General features: G+C 63.7%; 1 protein-coding gene across 2 annotated transcripts in view; it reads left to right on the plus strand.

Annotated features, from left to right (window-relative positions):
* RAI1 (retinoic acid induced 1) overlaps window positions 1-22,087 on the plus strand; it is a 70,331-nt gene extending 48,244 nt beyond the window's left edge. For both annotated transcript variants that reach the window (XM_072023880.1, XM_038187021.2), the window contains 4 exons: window positions 12,740-18,341; window positions 19,139-19,232; window positions 19,494-19,543; window positions 19,930-22,087. In XM_072023880.1, the coding sequence (XP_071879981.1) occupies window positions 12,756-18,341; window positions 19,139-19,232; window positions 19,494-19,543; window positions 19,930-19,944 (5,745 nt within the window). In that variant the 5' untranslated portion in view covers window positions 12,740-12,755 and the 3' untranslated portion in view covers window positions 19,945-22,087. The remainder of the gene's footprint in view (window positions 1-12,739; window positions 18,342-19,138; window positions 19,233-19,493; window positions 19,544-19,929) is intronic.
* The last annotated feature ends 103 nt before the right edge of the window (window positions 22,088-22,190 follow it).

Below are 22,190 nucleotides of genomic sequence, written 5' to 3' on the forward strand. Positions count from 1 at the left end.
CACCCCAGAGCTCCTGGCTGTGGCTGCTGGGTGCTGAGAGACCCTGTCCCTGTGTGGGGTTAGGGTGGGTGGTGGAGCCTGCGTTCCCCTGATCTTACCCAACGAATGGTGCTGCTCTCACTGCGCTGAGACCCCCCCAATTTGGGGATGCCCAGCGTGGGCCCTGTGTCCCCGCCGTGCCGCTGCAGCGCCTGCTGGAGCCACGCCACGTGCCCAGGGCCACCAGGAGACAGCCACCGAGCCCAGGCCACCAGCTCCTGCTCCCTCCACGTGCCGGAGCTGTCACCGAGCACATCCTGGCCGGGTTCAGTGCCCGTCCTACCCACAGCCCCAGCACGGCACCTGGAGAGCTGCCACACGCCGCCAGCCCCCCCAGCACCCCCAGAGCGCCTTCCCCTGTCCCCATCAGACGTTTCCAAGCGCTGACCCTCTCCATAAACAAAGGAGAGGGAGAGGGAGGGTGGCTGGCATGTTAATATACTCTCCCCCCCTCTTTTCCTCCCTTCATCCCTCTGGGAAAGGCCTTTGCAGATATAAGCAAACCTTGATTAAAAGCTGCCTGACAGGCAACGGCAGCAGCAAGCAGCAGGCAAGGAAGCTCTCCAAGTCCAAAGGGAGCTGCTTCTGCTGCTGCCGCTGCTGCCTCCATTCTCAGATGTCCCTGATCCTTTAATCAATCACAGCCGCGGAAGAGAAGAGCAAACACACATGCTGAGGCAGAGGTATGTGCATGCATTCATTCCAGCCAGAGCCCAGGCACCAGGGCGGACGCACGCGTTTGGCTGCGGACACGGGGCTGATCCCACTCGAGGAGCTGCCCCCCGCTCCCCCAGGGCCACCAGGGCCGTGTCCCCATCCCCAATCTCCACGTGGGACCCGATTGGGGCGCGCTGAGGGTCGGATGGGCACCAGGGTGGCCGCAGTGCCCGAGACATCTCCAGGAGGGGCTGCTGCTCCCCGGTGCTGAGCAGCAAGCAGGGGGCTGAGCGAGGGGAACCCGATGGGTTTTGGGGAGCTGTGGGAACGGGGACGGCTGCGGGACATGGCTCAGCCCCGTGCTGCCCAGCACACCTCACCGCCCAGCACCCAAATCCATCCATCCTTCGGTGCTCGGGCACATGGTGACCAAGGGTCTCTTCACCTCCATCCCCGCGGCCTCATCCCCTGGTACCACCTCGAGGAGAAAAACACCTCCTGGGAGGATTCGTCGCCGTTCCCCTGCTGTGGCTGCGGGTTTTACTCCTCGAGATGGGGGCGGAGGGAGGGGAAAACGCGTTGCATCCATCCCACCCAGCCGAAGCTGCGCAGCGGCGGCGGCGGCGGCGGGGGCTGTGCCGCCGGGGGTAGGCAGGGACTGCGATTTCCTCGGTTATTTTTGCCGGTGCTTATTTTTAGCGCCGCGGCTTAATACCTTGTGACAGTGCCCTGGGACGCCCCGCGCCTCCCCTCGAGCCAGGAGGTGGCCGGGGCACAGCCGCAAACGAATCGCGGCCACGCGGGGGGCTAACGAGGCACCGGCCCCTAACGGGGGTCCCGGGGGCTTGGGGGGGCTGCAGGGCTGGATCCGTGCACCAAATTTGTCAGGGAGGGATTCACAGCGGCCCTGTGAAGCTCCCTGGCAGGAGTTTGGTTTTTTTTTTTAAGGCCTTTTCTGCTTTTTTAAAATATCGCCGTGGCAGTGAGTGGCCCCGGCTGCTCCCCGGGGGCTGGTTGCCAAGCAGGGCTGGGGGCGTTGGGATTTTCGGTGCACCAGGGGATGCCGGAGCTGCACCGGCCTGAAATTCCCCTCCTGGAGCTGGCGGCGCTGCCTTTTGGGACGGGTCGGGCAGTTCCCGTGTGCTGGCTTTTGGGATCCCACTCCCGTTGGGACCCGTGAGGGTTTTTCCCTGGCAAAGCAGGGGCAGGCAGGATGCCAAGAAACCATCGGGACCCCCCAAAACCCACCCTTGACGGGGGCAACGGGGCAGGCTGAGCCCTCCCAACCCAACCAGGGGGTCACCGGGACCCCGTCTGGGTTCTGGCCGTGGTGGTGGCAGGCGTCTGCTGGCGGCTCGAGCCCATTAGTAACGGATCTTTGTGGAATATCCCCCTCATTAAGGCGAGCTACCCTACGTGTCAAAGACGCTTTATAAAGAAATTATCCTCCGCTCCTTGCAGGCTGTGCATATGTAAATGGGGCGCCATACACAATCCCTAATTGAGACATCATGGGGCCGCTCAGCCCGGGACCCGTGGGAATCCCAAACCTTGCGGGGAAGCCGCGGCGGGGGCAGCGGGGAGCCCTGGGGGGCACCCGGGGACGCGTCCCTGCCACCCCCCGTGTCCTGCAGCCCCGTGTCCGTGCGGGGAGCGGGAGGGAGCCACGGAGATTTTTAGGGCATGGGAAATGCCCAGGGCATCGGGGTGAGGGGACGGGGGTTCTGCCCGCTGTGCCGGCTGGAGGGATGGGGTGCGGGGAGCGCCGGCGAGTCCCCGAGCTTTCAATCAACGCCAGCTCACGCCAGACAGCTGCACAATTGGCTGTCTCGCTCATGGCAGCGTCCCCAAGCGTGGCTCCCGGCGGCCAGGCGGTTTTCATCCTGCTTCAGCCCAGCAGCAATGGGACGGATCGGGGCTGGCTGTGGGGCCCCAGCTCACCTCCTGCTCCCCGTGGCCGTGGTTGAGCCAGGATGGGGCCACGGCTTGGGGATGGCAGCGGTGCCACCGACACACTCGGCCACCTGGAGCCCCATCACGGCGCCTCTGGATCCTCCAAGTCCTCCACACCGCTCCGTGTCTCGCCCAAGGGAAAACCCCGCTTGTCCTCCCTGATTTCATCGGGACTTTGCCACCTTCTCTGCCCGGTGGAGGTCCCGGGTGTTCAGCTGCTCCTGCTCGTTCTCTTTTACCCAAAGCTGTGCCCCTGGGGTTGAATCTGCCAGGTGACACGCTCATTTTTTGCAAGCCTGGGTTGGGACGCTCCGGGATTTGGGAGAAGCTGGAGCAAGGGGCTGGAAAGCTGCGAGCCTCAGCATCTCAGCACTGGGTGGCCTTGGAGATCATCGCAGGACACCGAGGGACCACCAAGGGACACTGAGGGACACCAAGGGACACTGAGGGACACCAAGGGACACTGAAGGTCACCAAAGGACACGGAGGGACACCAAGGGACACCAAGGGACACGGCGTTCCCACGCGCAGTGCTGGCACCTGTGCCTTCTCTCCTTTCCAGCAAGGAGAGCTCCGCACACCCCCCTTTGGACCTTTCAGCCTCTTTTTCTCCAGCAGAGCCCCTCCAGCATTCCCAAACCCCAGGACCTTAGCGGGGTCCGGGGCATCGGCGCATGGAGAGGGGAAACCAGCCCCTTGGGTGTTGTTTTTATTTTTTTTTTGGCACCGTGTTCCTAATCAGCACGACCCACCGGCACGGCGCCGCGGGCGCGCGGCTCGCTGCTATTTACGGCGCCCACTTGAGATACACCTGCGAGAGGGAAGAGCAGCGCCAGCAAGTCAATAACCCAGCAGCCCTCCAGCACGAAAACACCCGCGGGGGCGCGCCTGCGGAATGAGGAGAGATGCGGAGCTTTGAGGGAAAGGGAAAAAAAAAAAAAAGAAAAAAGAGGATAAGAAATGCAATCCAGAGGCTGAGGGGGGGCGGTCCCAGTTGTGCCCTGCTTTCCCGTGGGGATGCTGCCTGTGATTTTGGGGGGGACCCCATGGAAAGCCGTGCTGGGGTCTCGCCCATGGCCCCGTGTGGGCAGAGGAGGCAGCCCCAGCCATCTCGCCGTGTTTACCACGCGCCGTTCGCCTCCTGCCTTTTTTCCCCCCCCACCCTCCCCCCCTGCTGCTCTTTCCCCTCCTTTTCTGAAACATTATAAATCAAACGGCTTAAAATGTAAAGCATCAAAAATTCTAAAACCTTCATCTATTATTAACTGTGACAGTAAATTCCACCTCTGAATGTTTCGCATAGCAACTGTTACCAGGACTCTGCAGCCCGAGCTGATGTTCCAGCAACTTTCCACCGCGCCGCCTGCTCCAGTGGCACGGGGGGGACACCAGGGCAGGGCCAGCCAGGCCCCGGGGTGGGAAACCCATGGAAAAACTCATCCTGGGTCTGGCAGACTCGTGGAGGAGCTTGGTGTGTGTGTGTCGGGGTGTGGGAGCTGTTGGAGGGGATTTGGGCACGGCACGGGGTGGGAACGGGACCTTGGTGGGTCCCTTGGTGGGTCCCCGCTCCGTGATGGGCACAGAAATCCCCAAAGTGCCTTGTTTTCACCAGCTCCACGCCAGCACGCTGCAGAGGGCTGTAAATAATGAGGGATGGAGTGGAGGAGTTCAAACGTGTGGACAAAGGGCTGGTTTTGTGCCGGAGGCCCTTTGCTTCTTATCGCCGCGCCGCTGCCGCCGGTGGCTTTGCGCCTTTGGGTGGCGCTTCCCCTGCCCAGGCTGTGCCGTGGGGCTCCCTGCGGCCATCCCCGGGGCTTTCCTGGGGCGTGTGGCTATGGCACGGCACGGCACGGCATGGCATGGCTTGGCATGGCACAACATGGCATGGCACGGCATGACATGGCATGGCACAACGTGGTGTAGCACCACATGGCACGGCACGGCACGGAACAGCACAGCATGGCACGGGGTGGCACAGGGTGGCACAGGGTGGCACAGGGTGGCACGGCACACCACGGCGCACCACGGCACGCCACGGCACACCACGGCACACCGCGGCACGCCACCCCACCCCACCACCCCACCAGGACCAGGGGAGAACCACAACCCTTCCCCTTCCCATGCCCCATCGCCCAGCTCTTTGTTCCGCCTCGGTCCCCTCGCCGGCATCGCCACGGGGAGGGTCTCAGCCCCCCGGCACCCCCGGGGAAAGCCCCGGCGAGGCCATGCCCCGTGCCCGGGTGCGGGTTTCCCCGGCTCGCCTCCTCCTCCTCCTCCTCCTCCTCCTCGGCTGCGCCGCGTTGCCACGAATCCCCCCGGCTGCCTCCGCGCCGCCGTGATTTATTCATTCATAAGGAGGGCAGCGCTGGCGGTGCGCGCGGCTCCGCCGCCTCCCCCCCCCTGCCTCCCCGGGGACAGGCAGCAATTTTCCTGCTCTGAAGAAGCTTGTGAAGGTTTGAGTGAATCTGGGAAGCAAATCTAATTGGCAACCTAGTAATTCCTCGGGGGGACATGTACTTTGGTCATATCTAAGTACATTCCAGCCAGTGTTTAAGACACACTGAATCCAAACTTGGACAGTAAAATACCAGCAGCTCTAAGCTCCTTATCTATTTCAGGCAGATTAACTCCTTAATCATCCCTTTTGGAAGTTCCCTGCCCCAAATTCCTCTCCCCTCCCCCTCCCGCCCCCCCTCTTTTTTTTTTTTTTTTTTTTTTTTCCAGCAGGAACAAAAGGAGCAGGCAGATTTTGCAGGGTGCTAAAGGTTAGGGTCTCGCCCGAGATGATTGACAGAGTCAATAATAGGGAAATAGAAGAAGGCCCTTTGAAATCTGCTTTCCTGGTTAACCTGCCCGCGTATTTGTCTTCGGGATTTGGAGACGGGGAATGTGTAATACCGAAATAATTTATCACGCGACATCAAACGTCGATTTATTCTTTTTTTTTCTCCCTTTTTTCGTCTTTTTTTTTTTTGTCCCCTGGCTCCCTGCTCAGCACCCTGTAGAAGGGGTGAAGCCAGCGGGGCCACCCTCCTGGCACCCTGGGGGGACCCTGCGCAGGACCATGGGGTCTCCAGCTCCTTCAGCCCCTTCTCCCCCCTCCAGGACAAGGCAAAAGGTGGCGGGGCTGGGCACGGGGGGACACAACCAGCACTGGTCCCCATCACCTGGGAACGGGGCCACCAAGAGCCACCGTGGCCGGGCTGCAGCAGGAGGTGGCCAGATCCTGCACGCAGCGAGCAGGAGCGGGGAATTTCAACCCGTGGCCTTGCGATAATAATAGGGAAGGGGGTTTGAGCGGGGCCAGGCGGCGGCTAAAATTGATTGAAATAAGGCGGAAAGGACACAGAGGGGAAATGGAGAGCGTTCAGAGGTAAATCCATTTATGCCCAAAGGGCGATGGTGTAACAGCGAGCAATAAATACGCTCGGGGGTGGCCTGCTCGCCTGCTGCAGCCGGGTGGGGAAGATTTAAGAGCGCGTTTTTGAAGGGTGGACGTGAGCCCTGATGGCACCGGGGGGTGGTGGCACCCGTGGGTGCGCGTCTGGTGCAAGGGGGTGGGTGCTGGGGGCAGGTCTTTGCGCACCGTGCTGCAGCCCAGCACCTTCTGGCTTTGCAGAGGGTTTTTTCCTGAAGGGTTTTCCTGCAGAAGGTTTTGCCCTGGCACGGAGCTGGTTTTGCTCCTGTCTTCTAGGGAAAATGAGGCACGGGGCAGGGAGGGGACTCGCCCAGGGGGGTCTGTCCCCCAGGAGGGGCGAGGTTGCACCTTCCAGGTGGGTTTTGGGGTCTTGTGGCTACTGACGGCCGGAGGGTGCTCCAGGGGTGAATGTGGTTGTGGTTACCCCCAAAAATCTGGGCAGTAGGGTCAGGTAAAGGGTCACCAGTTAATAGGGTCACCAAAATAAATGGGGCGGGAGGGGGACAGCATCTGTGAAAGAGGGGAGACCAGGCAGAAGCTGAGCCTGGGGGGCAAGGATGTGCCGCGCGTTTTGGTGCTGGTGGCCCTATAAATTATGAGACCGGTTAATTATTAGTGGGGTTAATAGTGAGACAGCCCAATAGCGGGCTGGAAGGAAGGAAGGGAGGGAGGGAGGAAGGAAGAAAGGAAGGAAAAAAGGAAGGAAAAAAGGAAGGAAAAAAGGCAGGAAGATCCCAATGAGTGAAGAGGAAAAGCAGAAGCGTGCCGGATGCTGGGACGCGCCGCCGCCAGCCCACACGGGTCATTTATTTGGGGGCTGGAGGGTTGCAGAAGGGCACTGCGGCGGTGGGCGACCTCCCCTGCCGTGTATCCCCCCCCGTGGGCTGTGCTGTGGGGGCCACGCTGGGCGTGCAGCCCCCGGCACGGCTCCTTTTGGCCGTGTCCTTGCTTTTGTCTGCCCGCAGCGGGAGCTCGGGGCAGGTCTGCAGCGAGATTTAGGTGGGGAGGCTGGGCGAGCCGAGTCCCTCTTTAACCTCGGTCATATTTCCTGCGCGCTGATCGCCTGCTTTGCCTCTCTCCCGTGAGCGCCTCAAGGTTGATGTCAATCCAGTTGTTGGGGGAAGCGAGGAACGCGCGGCTCTGATTCCTGCTCCGGAGCGCGCTCGCCTGCAGGAGGGAGGCTTTGCCCAGGGAAGCTCAGGTTGAGCATCTGCTTTGCAGCGCGGCTCCTGGCTGCTTGTATTTTTATTTTTATTTATTTATTTTTATTTATTTTTTTTAATCCCCTTCTTTTCCCCAAAAACCCTTCCTTGCCAGCTGGCGTTTTGCAGAGGCAAGGAGAGGCGACGGCGGCTCGCTCCGGGTTGCCGAGCCTCCCTCCGGCTGCATGGATAAACCCGTAGAAAAAAAAAATTAAAAAAATAAATAAAATAAATAAAAATAAAGGAAAAGGGACAGGAAGAGGAGATGGAGGAAGCTGGGGGCAGGGGCCGAGCCGGATTTCCAGGCGAGGGGCTGAGGCTGGGGAGGCCGCGGGCTTCCCCTGGCAGGCGGCGTTGGAGCGGAGGCCAGCAGAAACGTTGAGTCATGAGCGCAGGCGATGTTTTCCCGAGCAAAATTCCTCGCTGGGGAGGAGCAGAGCAAGGCAGGAGGGGGGGCTGGGGGGAATGGAAAGGATCAAGGGCTTCGTGCTCCAAAACGGGGCACCGCGCGGTGGCGAAGGCTGTGCCCCAGCGCGCTGGGAATCCCCTGGGTGGCCCCCAGCTCTCCAAACCGACCCCTCCAAAAAATCAAAATAAAAAAAGGGAGGAGTTGGAAGAGGGGGGGGGGGGGACCTGCCCAGGGAATTCCCCAGCAGCCGGATGGGAGGAGCAGCTGGTCCGGGGTGTGTGTGTATGGGGGGGCTGCGCACCCCATCCCTCCTCCTGGCTGCCCGCATCCGCCCACCCCCGCGCACGGGGCGGCGCAGCCCCAGCTCCATTTATCATCATCTGCGGGCAAGTGGAGTGTGCAGGGAGCAGCTGCTCCGCTCGGCTGCGCAACGGGGGGGCCGCGCTGTTTGGGGATGGGGGGAGGAAAGAGCCAGGGGCTGGGGTCTGCCCTCTGCATCCTCCCCAACACGGGTACCCCGGTTTGTGGGGCACTTTGGAGAGGGGTGTTGGGGAAGGGGTGTGATGGAGAGGGGGTGTTGGGAAGGGTTAAAAAGGGGGGGGGTGGAGAGGGGGTGCATTAATGGGGTGTGCTGGAAATGGGGTGCATTGAAGGGGGGCACTGGAGAGGGGGGCATTAATGGGGGACACTGGAAATGGGGTGCATTGAAAGGGGGCACTGAGAGGGGGTGCATTAATGGGGTGTGCTGGAAATGGGATACATGGAAGGGGGGCACTGAGGAGGTGCATTAATGGGGGGCACTGGAAATGGGGGGCATTAATGGGGGGCATCAGAGAGAGGGGGTGTTATTGGGGTGCGCTGGGCACAAGGTGTGTTGAAGGGTTGCGTTTGGGAGGGGGCCTAAAGGGGTGCAGTGCAAAAAGGGTGCGTGGAGGGGTGCGGTGGGGAGGGGGCCTTAATGGGGGGCGTTGCAGAGTTAATGGGGTGCGTGGGAGTGAGGGTGCGTTAAGGGGTGCATTGGGCAGAGAATTAACGGGGTGCCCTGGAGAGGGGGCACCCAAAAGGGGTGCCTGACCCCCGGTGAGATGGGCAACGTCCCCTTGTGCTGTGGGGGCACCATTTGGGGCAAAAGGGGGATGAAGCACGGGGGCAGCCCCCAAAAGGCCTGGACGCTTTGATCCTGGCCCCGGGGAAGCCCCAGGGATCCCTCGGGTCCCTCTGGGCGTTGTGTTCCCGGGGGTGTCCGTCTGTCCCCCCGGCTCCTCGGGGCCGTTTCTCAGGGTTGCTACCCGCACACGTCCCCGATCCCACTGCCCCCCCCTCCCCATCCCCTTCCTTTCCCTCTCTCCCCTTTTTCTCTCCTCCCTTAATAATAAAATTATACGAAGCAGTTTGCGGTGTGGCAGCCTGCCAGGAAGTGTTTCTTTAAACTCCACCAGCTCACAATTAAGCAAATCCGGGGCTGACACTCCTCGATAGGCGCTTTGCTCCCCCCTGAGAGCTACGGAGGCGGGTGGGGGGGGGACCAGGGTTGGGACCAGCGACTGCTGCCCCCTCCCCAGCAGGGCTGAGTCCCCCCCCAAAAAAAATAATCCAGGGTTTGGGGGAAGGGGGGGTCTGGTGCATGGCAAGGGGGTTTCGTGGCAGGGATTTGGGAGGAGGGAGCGGGGAGGGACACGGAGCAGGGGGGGTCCGTGGTGACGGTGCTGCCGCTGGTGCAGAGCGCGCCGCTATTTTTAGGCGGCGAGTCCTTGGCGGTGGCGCATCAGGAAAAGCCTGAGAAACGGCCTGCCCGGGAGCACGGCCACAGCCCCGCATGGATGAGGCCCCGCGGGGAGAGCAGCAGCTGGGAAACGGGGCTGGGGGTTAAGGGAGGGGGTCCCCAGGGCGATGCGCCGGGGGTCTGGGCGCTTACGCGTTTGGAGAGCTCCGGATCCGGCCCTCGGTGCTGCAGCGCTGCCTCGTCCCTGCCAGCCATCGGGGAGGAAAGGAGAAGGAAGGAGAAGGAAGGAGGGAAGGGGGAGGAAAATCCAGCCAAGCCCAGGCAACGCATCGCAAAGCCAAGCGGGTGGGCACCTGCAGCCCCCGGGGGGGCACGGCGCTGTGCCCTGCTGCTGGCACCGGGACAGCCCCGGGCACCAGTGCGTGGCCCCAGGTCATGCACCAGCCCCGGGAGGTCCCCCGGGTCCTGCGTGTCCCCAGAGGGTGACAGCAGGGCTGTGCTGGGGGCTGTGGGGCCGTGCGGGGTGTCCACGGGGGCCACCTCTCCAAGGGGACCGAGGGATGGGATGCTGAGGGTGGCCGTAGCATGATGCGAGCGTGGCTCCTTGCGTGGCAGGACAGGGTCGTGCTGGCTCTGGGCACCGTGGTGTCCCCATGTCACCGTGTCCGACAGACGGAGCCCCTTTTGGGGTCACCCCCGGAGCCCCCCGTGTCGATTCCCATCCCAGGGCTGTGGCGGGGGGGGCGCGTGCACGCAGCCCCAGGGCCGCGGCCGCTTCCTCCTCCCCCTCCTGGAAAGGGACTTAACCTTGCTGCTGTCGACAGCTTGATTTGATGCCATTAAAGCGTTTGCTCGGAAACAGCCTCCATCAGGAGGCAACATCTGTTAGGTCCCTCCGCCAGCAGAGCTGCGGCACAGCCCAGGGCAGAGCTGCTCCTCGGGCAGGGCTGGGTGCTGCTGCCAGGGAGGGTTTTACCCCCCCCCTAGGGCTCAGCACCTTGCTCGGAGCAGGTTTTCAGCTCATTTCGGGTGGAGAATCCACTGGCAGCCCCCATCCGCACCTCCTGCCTCGCTGCCCTGATATTTCGGTCCCCAAAAGGAGCTCCCTGAGGGCGCAGGGGGAGCCCAGCCCGTGCCGCGCGCTGGGACGTGGCTGAGGCTGGTGGTGCCCAGCTGGGTGTTGGTGTGCGGGCACGGCCGTGGCCCAATCCTGCCCTGGGGGCTTCCACGCGTGCACACCCTGCAATTCGCACGCCCTGCACGTGTGCACACCCCACACACGTGTAGGATCTCCCCACGCCTCCAGCCCTTGCACGCCCACCGTGCCCCCTGCGTGCGTCCCCCCCCCGTGCGCGCCGGTGCGCGGCACGTCCCCTCGCGCCGGGTGCTTTTTGCTCAGCTTGGCATTGCCCCAGCTGTTTTGTGGGAAAGTAATAATAATTAATAATAAAAGAGAAAGCAAGGAGGGAGAAAGCACCCCTTAAAGCAACAGACCGGGGATTTTTCTCGAGCCGATCCCATTTTTCAAACCTGCTTCCACGTGGAGCTGTAGGGGCCCTTTTCTCCCTTTAATTTTCTCGCCGCCGCTCCGGGCTGCCCCAGAGGCCTGGCTTTGATTTTGCTCCCTTTGTTCTCGCAGCCCCCGCGCCCCCCCGCCTCCCCCCAGCCTCCCGAGCAGGACGGGGCAGCCCCCACACCACTTTGGCACGAGGGGCGTTAGCAGCGGGCTGGCCGGATTTTAATTGACCTGTCTTTTTCCCTGAGATATACGCCTTAACCGCATCCAGCTGCCCGTGTGGCCGGCGAGATGGAGCTGCAGGATGGAGGGGAAACGCAGAAAAAGACCAAAAAGGGGCTGTGGGGGGGGAACGTGGGCACAGGACCGTGGTTTTGGGGTGCTGGGCTGGTGCAGGCAGCACTGAGCCGTGCTCCAGGGGTGCTGTAGTGTCAGTGGGGTGAGAGCCAGGGCATCCTTGAGAGGGTGGCCCCAAGGAGCTGGCGGCCTCCCCTCATTAAACTCATCACCCTAATGAAGCTGGAGGGGACGGTGTGGGTTGCATGGGGGTCACCGCTGCGGCACGGCCGAGGGAGAGGCATCAGGGAAGTCCCCAGGGGGTGCAGAAGGGGGGGGACCCCATGTCTCCAACCCACTGTGGACGGGCAGGATGCGTCCCCAGCGCCACCCAGCCCTTCGGTAGCGCGCGGGGTCCCTCCCCGCGAGCTGCCTCCGAGATCAAACCGGTGACCCAGGTGCTTCCCCGCACCGAGCGCGAGCAGGGAGAGGAAATGGGGACATTTAATGACGACTGCGCCGAGGCGCTCGGCTAATAGACGTCTGCTGGCGGGAGCAGACAGCTTCCAGATGGTATCGCACCGATGCAGGGGTTATTGGCTGGGGACGGGGAGGGGGGGGCTGCGGGAGGAGGCAGCAGGCACAGACGGGCAGACCCAGGAAGTTGAAATGACTTTTTTTTTTTTTTGTGCAGCAGAACCCGCGCTTCTGTCCCTCCGCGCTGCTGCCTCCAGTAATTATGGCGATAATTAAAAATAGTGGCAAGAAGCGGGGTGTTTGGAGGGGCTCGCAGGATCCTGGTGTCCCCGGGGAGGGCACGCAAGGAGGGGTTACTGGTTAAGTGATTTCCAGAGTGAGGAGCATGAAATGGAGCACGGGGGGACCCCAGCACAGCGTGGTGGGGGCATGGCATGCTGTGGGGTAGGCAGAGCAGTGGAGGAATCACCCTGCAATGCTGGGGCAGGTGGCAGGGATGGGAGAAGGTGCCACCAGCATCAGCAGGGCAAGAGGAGGCAGCGGGGCCCCAGACATCCCCCAGGTTGCAGGCATGGTGCTGCGGAGCAGGGCGATGCAGGGCGAGGAGATGCGGAGCAGGGCGATGCAGGGCGAGGCGAGGTGATGCAGGGCGATGCAGGGCAATGCAGGGCGATGCAAATTGGTGCAAGGCAATGCAACGTGACGCAGGGCGATGCACAACAATGCAAGGCAGGGCGAGGCGATGCAGGGTGATGCAAGGCGAGGGGACGAGGCGCGATGCAAAGAGGCGCAAGGCGAGGCGAGGAGGCGCACGGTGCTGCAAAGCGGTGCAAGGCGAGGCGATGCAGGGCGATGCAGAAGGCTGCAAGGCAAGGCAGGGCGATGCAGAGCCAGGTGCCACGATCCAGGGCCACTCGAGGTGACGCAGTGCCAGCGAGGTGCCACCCCGGCAGGCGCGGCGATGCCCGCGGTGCCCCCTGTGCGCACGGCCGTGCTCCCCGGCCCGCGGCGGTGGCGGCGGCGGCGGTGGCGATGCTTCATTTGAATTCTCGCCTCTCTCTCTTCGCAGATAACAAGCCCGCGCCATGCAGTCCTTTCGAGAAAGGTGTGGTTTCCATGGCAACCAGCAGAGCTACCAGCCGACTTCACAAGATACATCACGCCTGGAGAATTACAGGCATCAAAGTCAGGCAGGGCCGAACTGCGAGCGGCAGAGGCTGGTGGCGAAGGAGTACTACAGTCAGCAGCAACTGCCGTACGCGGGCTACGAGAACAGCGCCGTGGAGAAATACCACCGGGGAAACAAGCAATTAGCGGGGCAGCAGCTGCAAGGCAGGCCGGCCTTTTCCAATTACGCCGTGCAGGAGAACAGCCCCTACCCGGCCCGCTATTCGGGGGACGAGGGCCTGCAGGCGTGGGGCAGCCAGGCGCAGGCGCTGCCCGGCGGGGTGGCCAAGTATGAGGACAGCCTGATGAAGAAAACGGCGGCGCCGGCGGGCGGGCGACCCTACCACGAGCCGGCGGCGGCCACCCCGCTGCCCTTCCGGACTCATTTCCAGCAGCAGCAGCAGCAGCAGCCGCCCGCGCTCCCCTACCCCAAGCTGCAGCGGCAGAAGCTGCCCAACGACGTCTCCTCGCCCATGCCCTTCCCGCAGAGCCCCCATTTTGGGCAGCACTCGCAGTCCTTCCCCGCCTCCTCCACCTACTCCTCGGTGCCGGGGGGCAGCCAGCCGGCGCACTCCTACAAGAGCTGCACGGCCCCTTCGGGGCAGCCGCCGTTGGAGAGACCCCTGGGCAGCGCCGCCAGCCTGGCCCCCGGCCCCCGCGTGCCCAACCTGCACGGCTACCAGCCCAACCGCATCGGCTACGAGCAGCCCCCGCAGCCCCCGCCGCAGCCCCCGCAGCCCCCGCCGCCGCCGCAGCCCCCGCAGCCTCCCCAACCCCAACCTCAGCCCTTGCAGGGGAGGCATCACGCCCCGGAGACCCTCCACTACCAAAACCTGGCCAAGTACCAGCATTACAACCAGCCGGGGCAGACCTACTGCCAGGGGGACGCGCCCCCCGTCCGGACGCCGGAGCAGTATTACCAAACCTTCAGCCCCAGCGCCAGCCACTCGCCGGCACGCTCCGTCGGCCGGTCGCCGTCCTACAGCTCCACGCCATCCCCGCTGATGCCCAACCTGGAGAATTTCCAGTACAGCCAGCAGCCGCTGAACGCCGGCGCCTTCCCGGCCGGCATCGCCGACCACAGCCATTTCATGCCGCTGCTGAACCCTTCTCCCACCGACGGGACCAGCCCGGATGCTCAATCCGGGAACTGCAAGAACCTGCCGAAGGAGAAGCTGCCCGAAAACCTGCTGTCGGACCTGAGCCTGCAGAGCCTGACGGCGCTCACCTCCCAGGTGGAGAACATCTCCAACACCGTCCAGCAGCTGCTGCTCTCCAAATCGGCCGTGCCGCAGAAAAAAGGCATCAAGACCCCGGCGAGGACCCCCGAGCAGCTCAAGGGGCAGCACTGCAGCCCCGAGAGCAGCACGTACTCGGCGGAGCAGGTGGGGACGCCGCTGTCCGACCCGCTCAGCACCCCGCAGTCCGTCCACGCCGAGACGCAGGACGCCGACTATCTCAGCGGCTCGGAGGACCAGCTGGAGAGGAGCTTCCTCTACTGCAACCAGAACCGCAGCCCTGCCCGCGTCAACAGCAACTCCAAGGCGAAGCCCGAGTCCGTTTCCACCTGCTCCGTGACCTCCCCGGATGATATGTCCACCAAATCGGACGATTCCTTCCAGAGCATCCACGCCAGCCTGCCCCTGGAGACCTTCACCAAGTACGTGACCAACGAGCGGGACTGTCCCCGGCTGCTCCTCAGCGCGCTGTCCCAGGAGGAGCTGGCCTCCGAGATCATCGTCCTGCAGGACGCCATCAGCGAGAAGGGGGACAAAGCCTGGGCCAACTCGCCCATGTTGAGCAAGGAGGCCACCAAGTCCCCCTTCCAGCTGGAGAACCACCGGCCGTGCCTGGACTCCATGGTGAAGGGCGCGTGGCCCAGCCAGGGCGACTCCAGCACCCTCACCGAGCCCCTCAAGCTGGACAAGGCTTCGGGGGGCAGCACGGGGAAGGACTTTGGGGAGGAGGTGTATGAGGGTCCCCAGGTGGAGTTCGCAGCCACCGAGACCAAGGACTCGCTCAAGGATGCGGCCCCGCTGGCGTTCAATTCCAAGCCCAGCATCCCAGCCGCCACTTCCAGCGCGGGGGCCTCCAGCTTCAGCTGCTACTCGAACACCACGGCCAACTCGGTGGACTCCGAAAACGCCATGGAGCACTTTGAGTGGCCGGAGGAGAGCCTGGGCGAGGCGTGCCTCAGGTGGAAGGAGCTGGGCTCGGGTCTGCAAGCCTCCGACCTCCCCAAGGGCTTGTTCCCCAGCAAAATGGTGGGGTCCTGCAAGGAGAAAAAAAATGCCTGCAGCTTGGATCTGTGCGACGGCGAGCAGCCGGCCAAGAGCGAGCCGGCCCGGGACTTTGCCCAGCAGGCGATGGAGGAGGAAGAGGAGGAGACGCTGACCTACGACGAGGCCACGAAGGCAGACAGCGAGAGGTGGCTGCAGGACACCCGGCACTGCTGCTCGGCCGGGGACTTTGGCGAGATCCCCATGATCTCGTCGCCGGAGCTGAAGGAGTCGGACCTGGAGGCGGAGGAGTACTCCTCGCTCTGCGAGCTGGCGGGCGCGGAGCAGAAGCCGGTGCCCTACGACGCCTCGCCGCCCAAGCCCCCGGAGATGCCCGCCGTGCTGTCTGCCAGCGAGGTGCCCGTGTCCGCCGAGGAGACCGTCAGCACGGTGGAGAAGGAGGGCTCGGCGCCCTCAGCGCGCCTCTCCGGCCAGTCCGTCATCCTGCTGGGCCCCGCGGTGGGCACGGAGACCAAGGTGAAGAGCTGGTTCAAGTCCTCCCTGCCCCACATCCAGCCCGAGGAGGGCGGCGGAGGGGAGAAACCTCACCCGGAGGGGGCGGATTCCGAACCTTTGAAGAAGCAGCTGGTGCCCGAAACTGTGCTGGGGAAGACGGAGCCTGTCTCGCGGGGCAAGAGCCTCCGCAACAAGAGGGTGCACTGCCGGCTGCCGGAGGGGGACGGTGCCGGCGGCGCGGTGCCGAGCCCCTTCGATGAGCTGCCGGTGGCGTGCGTCAGGCCGGACGGGCAGGTGGAGATGCCGAGCAAGAACGCCCACAGCCAGACGCCCAGGTTTGCGGCGGAGGGCTTGCCGGCGCGCATGTGCACCCGCTCCTTCACCGCCCTCGCCGAGCCCCGCACCCCGGCCCCGCTGGAGGGGCTGAAAGTGCCGGTGCACCAGGAGAAGCTGGGGAAGAAGCCGGCCTGTGGGGTGAAGCAGCGGGTGGCTTTCAAGGCCAGGAAGCGCAGCGGCCGGCCGGCTCCTAAAGTGGTCCAAAACGCCGGCGGCGATGCCACCCTCCTGGTGCCCAGCTTGGTGCCCGCCGAGGAGGCAGCGGGGCCGACGCCGCCGGAGGGGGACGCGGCGGACACGGGGGAGAGGGACCAGCGGTCGATGATCCTGCGCTCCCGGACGAAGACGCAGGAGGTTTTCTACACCAAGAGGCGGCGGGGCAAGCGGGCGGCAGAGGTGCGGCTGAAGAACTGCAAGGCACCCAAAAAACTCATCTCCAACAACCACCTCCCGCCCGCCTTCAAGCTGGCCCCCCCGGGCAGCCCCCACAAGGAGGGCAAGGTGGGAGCCAGGATGAAGCTGCCCAAAACGGGGCCGGGAGTGGGCGGCAAGATGTCCGAGCGGCCCCTGCACTCGCTGAAGAGGAAATCCACCTTCATCTCCCCTATCCCTGCCAAGAAGAGGAACCTGGTTCTGCGGAGCAACAGCAGCGGCATGAAGGAGGAGAAGCCCGAGGGTCCCCCCAGCCTCTTCAAGAAGATGCCCGTGGCCAAGAAGGTGAAAGCAAAGCTGCCCCCCAAGAGCCCCGGGGAAGCCGTCCCGAAACCCCCACCGCCAAAGGAGGCCCCCGACGTCTGCATCAAGATCACCTCCCGGGCGGCCTTCCAGGAGGCCACCAAGACCAAAGTGCTGCCTCCCCGCAAGGGCCGCGGCCTCAAGCTGGAGGCCATCGTGCAGAAAATCACCTCGCCCAACCTGAAGAAGTTCGCCTGCAAGCCGGCAGCCACGGCAGCGGCGGCGGCGGCGGCGGCGACGGCGGCGGCCACCTACGGCACCTCCCTGAGCCCGGCGGGGGCGGAACGGGAGCGGGCGGTGAAGCACGGCGGCGTGGCCCCGGCGGTGGGCGACGCGCGGCTGCCCAAACCGGCGGCGGCGCAGAAAGCACCCGCGGCGCCCTCGGCCGAGCAGTTCTGCCGAAACGCCCATGGCAGAGCGCTGAAGGGGAAGCCGGGCAGCGGGAAGAAACTCTCCGCCGACGGCTTCCAGGGCGAGACGTTGGTGCCGGCCGTGGTGGCGGCGCAGCCCGGCTCGGCGGTGGTGGCCAAGAACGCGGCGCTGCTGCCCAAGAAGAGGAACCGCAAGGGCAAAGCGGCGGCGTTGGGCATGGCCAAGGCGCCCTTGGGCCCCGCGTTGCCGCTGCCACCGCCCCGTGAGCGGGCGGCCGGGCCGGGCGGCGGGGACGAGGCGCCGCGGGAGGGCAAGAAACCAAAGAGCGAGGAGAAGGAGGCGGGGGGCGGAGAGGGCCCCGAGGGGCGTTCGGCGGGCGGGCCGGCGCGCGGGCCGAAGGCGCGGGCCAACCACGCCAACTACAACGGCTACTCCAAGCGGCAGAGGAAACGTTTGGCCCACGGCAAGGCCAAGGCGGTGCCGTCGCGGTGCAAGAGCCGGGGCAAGCGGCGGCGGCAAGCCCAGCAAGCGCCTCTGCTGCACCCCGCCGAGCCCGAAATCCGCCTCAAGTACATCTCCTGCAAGCGGCTGCGGGCCGACAGCCGGGCTCCCCCCTTCGCGCCCTACGTCCGCGTGGAGCGGCGCGGAGACTTCACCACCGCCTGCACCGTGGTCAACTCGCCCGGCGACGAGGCCCGGCTGCAGCGGGGACCCCCCGGCACGGCGCCGAGGCCGCGGGCGGCTCTGCCGGCCTCGTCCACCATGCACATGGGGCCCGTGGTGTCGAAGGCGCTGAGCGCCGCCTGCCTGGTGTGCTGCCTGTGCCGCAACCCCGCCAACTACAAGGACCTGGGGGACCTGTGCGGGCCCTACTACCCCGAGGACTGCCTGCCCAAGAAGAAGGCGCGGCTGAAGGAGAAGGCGAGGGCGGAGGGCGAGGAGGCCGGCGTGGTGGAGAGGGGGCCGAAAGGGACGGAGAGCAGCAGCTGGGCGGCCGGTGGCAAGCCGCCGAGGCCGGAGGGTGCCGCCGAGGCTGCCAAGCAGAGCTCGCTCCGCTCCAGCCCCCGGGGCATGTTTCGCAGGCTGCAGAGCTGCTACTGCTGTGACGAGAGGACAGAGGGCGAGGAGGCGGCCGAAAAGCCCCGGAGGCACGAATGTAACAAAGCCGAGTCCCCGGCGGCGGTGGCGGCGGCGCAGGAGCCGGGGGCGGGCGACACGCAGGAGCACTGGCTGCACGAGGCCTGTGCCATATGGACCGCTGGGGTTTTCCTGGTGGCGGGGAAGCTCTACGGGCTGCAGGAGGCCGTCAAGGCGGCTGCCGACGTGGTAAGAGCTCGGCCACCCCACCCGGAGCGGAGAGGCCGTGGGGGGGACGGAGGGGATGGAAGGCGGCAGCTCCTCCAAACGGGTGGCATTTATGGCACGGCCGGAGCGCACGGAGTCACCGACCCCATTTTTGGCCCACCCCAGCCCCGTGTGGCAGAGAGAAGTTGGTCCCGGAGCTGGGCACTGCCCATATGCCGGGATTTTGTAGGGTTTTCGGGGCAAACCGAGGGCTAACGGCGTGTTACTGCCCGGGAGCAGGGGAATCCCCCAGGACACCCGGCTGCAGCGGGGGCGAAATTAATAGGGCTGGTCAGCAAGCTGCCGGGCATTACAAATTGTCCTGGGAGACCGGGGCTGGTGTTGGGATGCGATGAACCCGGCTGGCTTCCCGGGAGATTCGTGCTGCTGCCTCCCTGATAAGGCCTAAAATCCTCCTTTTTAGCCTTAAAAATGTTTTTGTGCTGTCACGCCATGCGGTGGCTCAGGGAGGGTCGGACACAGTCCGCCAGGAGCATGGGGACACTGGGGGGGGCAAATTAGGGAGGACACTGCTGGGACACTGCCATGGGGACATGGGGTCTGCCCCCGAGCCATGGCACGGCCACGTCCCTTCCCCTCCTGCCCACTCTCTGCTTTCAGCATTTTCCACCCAAAAAAGGGTGGCTGCAGCCGGTGGCGCGGTGCACGGGCGCTGGAGGGAGGGCGCTACCGGGGGGGGCAACTCGGGGACAGCGGGGGCCATTTGGGGCTCTGACGAGGTCTCTCTGTCTCTCTCTCCCTCCCCGCTGCGTGTTCAGAAGTGCTCGAGCTGCCAGCAAGCGGGGGCCACGGTGGGCTGCTGCCAGAAGGGGTGTCCCCACACCTACCACTACGCGTGTGCCATCGACACAGGTGAGCCCCCAGCAGCGGGGACGGGGGGGGGACACGTGGGGACCCCCCCCCAGCACCCTCTGAGCCGGCTGAAATTGGGGACGGGGTGGGCTGGGGGCTCCCCGTGGCGGATGGCGAGGTGCTTGGTGTCCCCAATTTGTGGTTTGTGTCCCGAATTTGGCTGCTCTCAGCCCAAATCTTCGTGGAAATGGTGGCGAGGAGGGGGCTGCGTCCCTGCTGCTGCTCGGGGACCCCCCCTGACACGGCCTTTTCTCCTGGCAGGTTGCTTACTAACCGAAGAGAGCTTCTCTCTGCGATGTCCCAAACATAAGGTGAGCCCAGAGACCCCCGGTGCCCCCCCAGGGGAAGGCAGAGCTGCTTTCACGCCGTGTCCCCCCCCCCAATCCTCGGGGACGTCCCCCTCCTTGGCACAGGGCAATCGCTTCCCTGGGGCCCCCCATGAGACCCCCAGTACAGGGGCTGTGCCCCCACAAACAGTCTTTGGGTTTTTTTTATGGGATTTTGTCCACTGACCTGGGGGGGGGGGGACAATTTACAAAATTTAGACAATTTAAAAAATTGTCTAAAACCCCATCCTCCGGGCTCGGCGCTTTTCGCAGGGCTGCATCCCGATGGGGACACCCCCACCAGCTTGGGGACAATGTGCCGTGTGTCCCCCCCCCCACCCCATTAACCCCCTGTCCCCTTGTCCCCGCAGAGGCAGCCCGTGTAGCGGCGCGGGAGGCGCGAGGACCCCCCCCCACCAGCGAGGGACCCGCGGGGGTGGCAGCGCCACCGTCCCCAGCACGGAGCCGTCGGGGGCCACCGGAGGAGCGTGGCCCCCGAGGTGGGCGCAGCGCTGCCGGCAGCCCCCCAACGTCTCTCCTCGGGGCCCCCCCTTCGGTGGGGAGAGCCCCCCGGGGTGGAAGAACGGGGCCGGGGGGGCACGGAGCCCCCCCAGGGTGGTGTTGGCGGGGTCACCAGCCCCGGTGACATCCGTATGGAGAACACAGAGACTGCTCCAGGACTACGTGAGCTGCACAGGGGTGGTGGGATGGGGTGGGGTGGGGGGGTGGGGGGGTGGGGAGGGGGCGGGGGGGGGCCGTGTACCAAGGGGTCCCGGCGCTGTTGTCTTACTTTGGGGCCGCCGGACCCTTGCGTGGGTTCCCGGGGTCTCCGTATCTCACACTGATCTGATCTGAGATGTTGCCTTCAGCAAACCTCATGGTGTCTGTCTGTATATATGTGCGCGACGGAGAAAAGGAAAAAAAAAGAAAAAAAAAAAAGAGAAAAAAAAAAGGAAAAAAAGACAAAAAAAGACAAAAAAAAAAAAAAAAGAAAGAAAACAACAACGGCCTGCTGTCTGAAACACCACTTGGCTTTTTCCGTTTCGTTCTTCCATCTCCTGCCTGCCCTCTCCCCACCCTGCCGGGCACGGGGACAGCGCTGGGACACCAGCGGCCGTGTCCCCACCGGGGCTGCCCCAAAGCCCCGATTCCTCCCTCCGCTTGCACCCGCCTTCCTCCTGCCCTTTGGGGGGCTGGCGCTGCTGGGCTGGGGTCCCCAAAAGGCCACCCCCCTTCTGCTCTGCCTCGCCGAGACCTTGGCTCGATGGGGATGGGTTTTGCTCCCTGCGCTTGGGCTTAAACCCCAAAGCTCTGGGTGCAAGCCCCATGGCTCTGGGTGGAAATCCCATAGTCCTGGGTGCAAACCCCATGGCCCTGGTGCAAGCCCCATTGCTCTGGGTGCACACCCCAAGGCTTTGGGTGCAAACCCCATGGCTCTGGGTGCAAATCCCATAGTCCTGGGAGCAAACCCCAAGGCTCTGGGTGTAAATCCCATAGCTCTGGGTGCACACCCCAAGGCCCTGGGTGCAAATCCCATAGCTCTGGGTGCAAACCCCATGGCCCTGGTGCAAACCCCATGGCCCTGGTAAAAATCCCATAGCTCTGGGTGCAAACCCAAGGCTCTGGGTGCATGCCCCATGGCTCTGGGTGTAAATCCCATAGCTCTGGGTGCACACCCCATGGCTCTGGGTGCAAACCCCAAGGCTCCGGGTGCAAACCCAGCTTTCCAGCCTGGTGCAGATGGGCACAAACAGCCCAGCAGCAGCTCCCACTCGGCAGCACCGGTCCCCATTGGGGTGGGCAGCATTTGGGCTGCCCCAGCCCACCCCATAGGGACGTGGGACACCACGGGGAGGGACGGAGGAGACCCTGGTGTGGCGCTGGCTTGCCCCTCGCCACCAGCTTCCTTTGGCTTCCTCCTCTCCGGGCTGCTTCAGCAGGGCTGCCCAGGGCGATTTAACCCCAAATCCCCATCCTAAAAAGCCGTGAGCTGCCCCCCCCCAGCAGCGCCGAGCATCCCACGGGAAGGGGGCAGCCCCGTGGTGCCCCCTCCATCCCACACCCAGCCCTCACCCTCAAGGTTTGCTGGCCAAGAAATTGTCGTTTCAGCAGCCTGCCTCGGACACGGGGGCGAAAAACACACGAAAAATTAAAAAAAAAAGGGAGAAAAGAGACTAATAAAAATAATTACAAAAAAATATAAGAAAAATCGTCCGTGTCCCTGGCAGCGCTGCCCGAAATCTGGCTATTTTTAGTGACATCTTGTACATATGACTGTAAAATGGTAAACCGTGTGTATTATATATTGCCTCATTATATAGTGTATATATATGTATACATATACATATATATAATATATATGAAGACTGTAAATGTTAAGACTAGTGTTCTTATTAGTATATTGCTTCACACTGAAGATTGTGTGTAACAAGCTGTTTCTAAAAGATGTTTATTTTCCTTAAGAGTTAAAAAAAAACAGGTCATTGCATTCAGAGCGTCAATAAAGATACAACGATTGTTTTGGAAGTACGTGGCGCCCTGCTCGTGGCCTGTGTTCCTCTCTGTCCCTTTGTCCCCACGTGGCCCCCCCGCCCCAAAAAGGCTCGCTGTGGGGTTGGGGTTTTTTGGGGGG

Source organism: Anas platyrhynchos, chromosome 15 (genome assembly GCF_047663525.1).
Source record: "Anas platyrhynchos isolate ZD024472 breed Pekin duck chromosome 15, IASCAAS_PekinDuck_T2T, whole genome shotgun sequence".
NCBI lineage: Eukaryota > Metazoa > Chordata > Aves > Anseriformes > Anatidae > Anas > Anas platyrhynchos.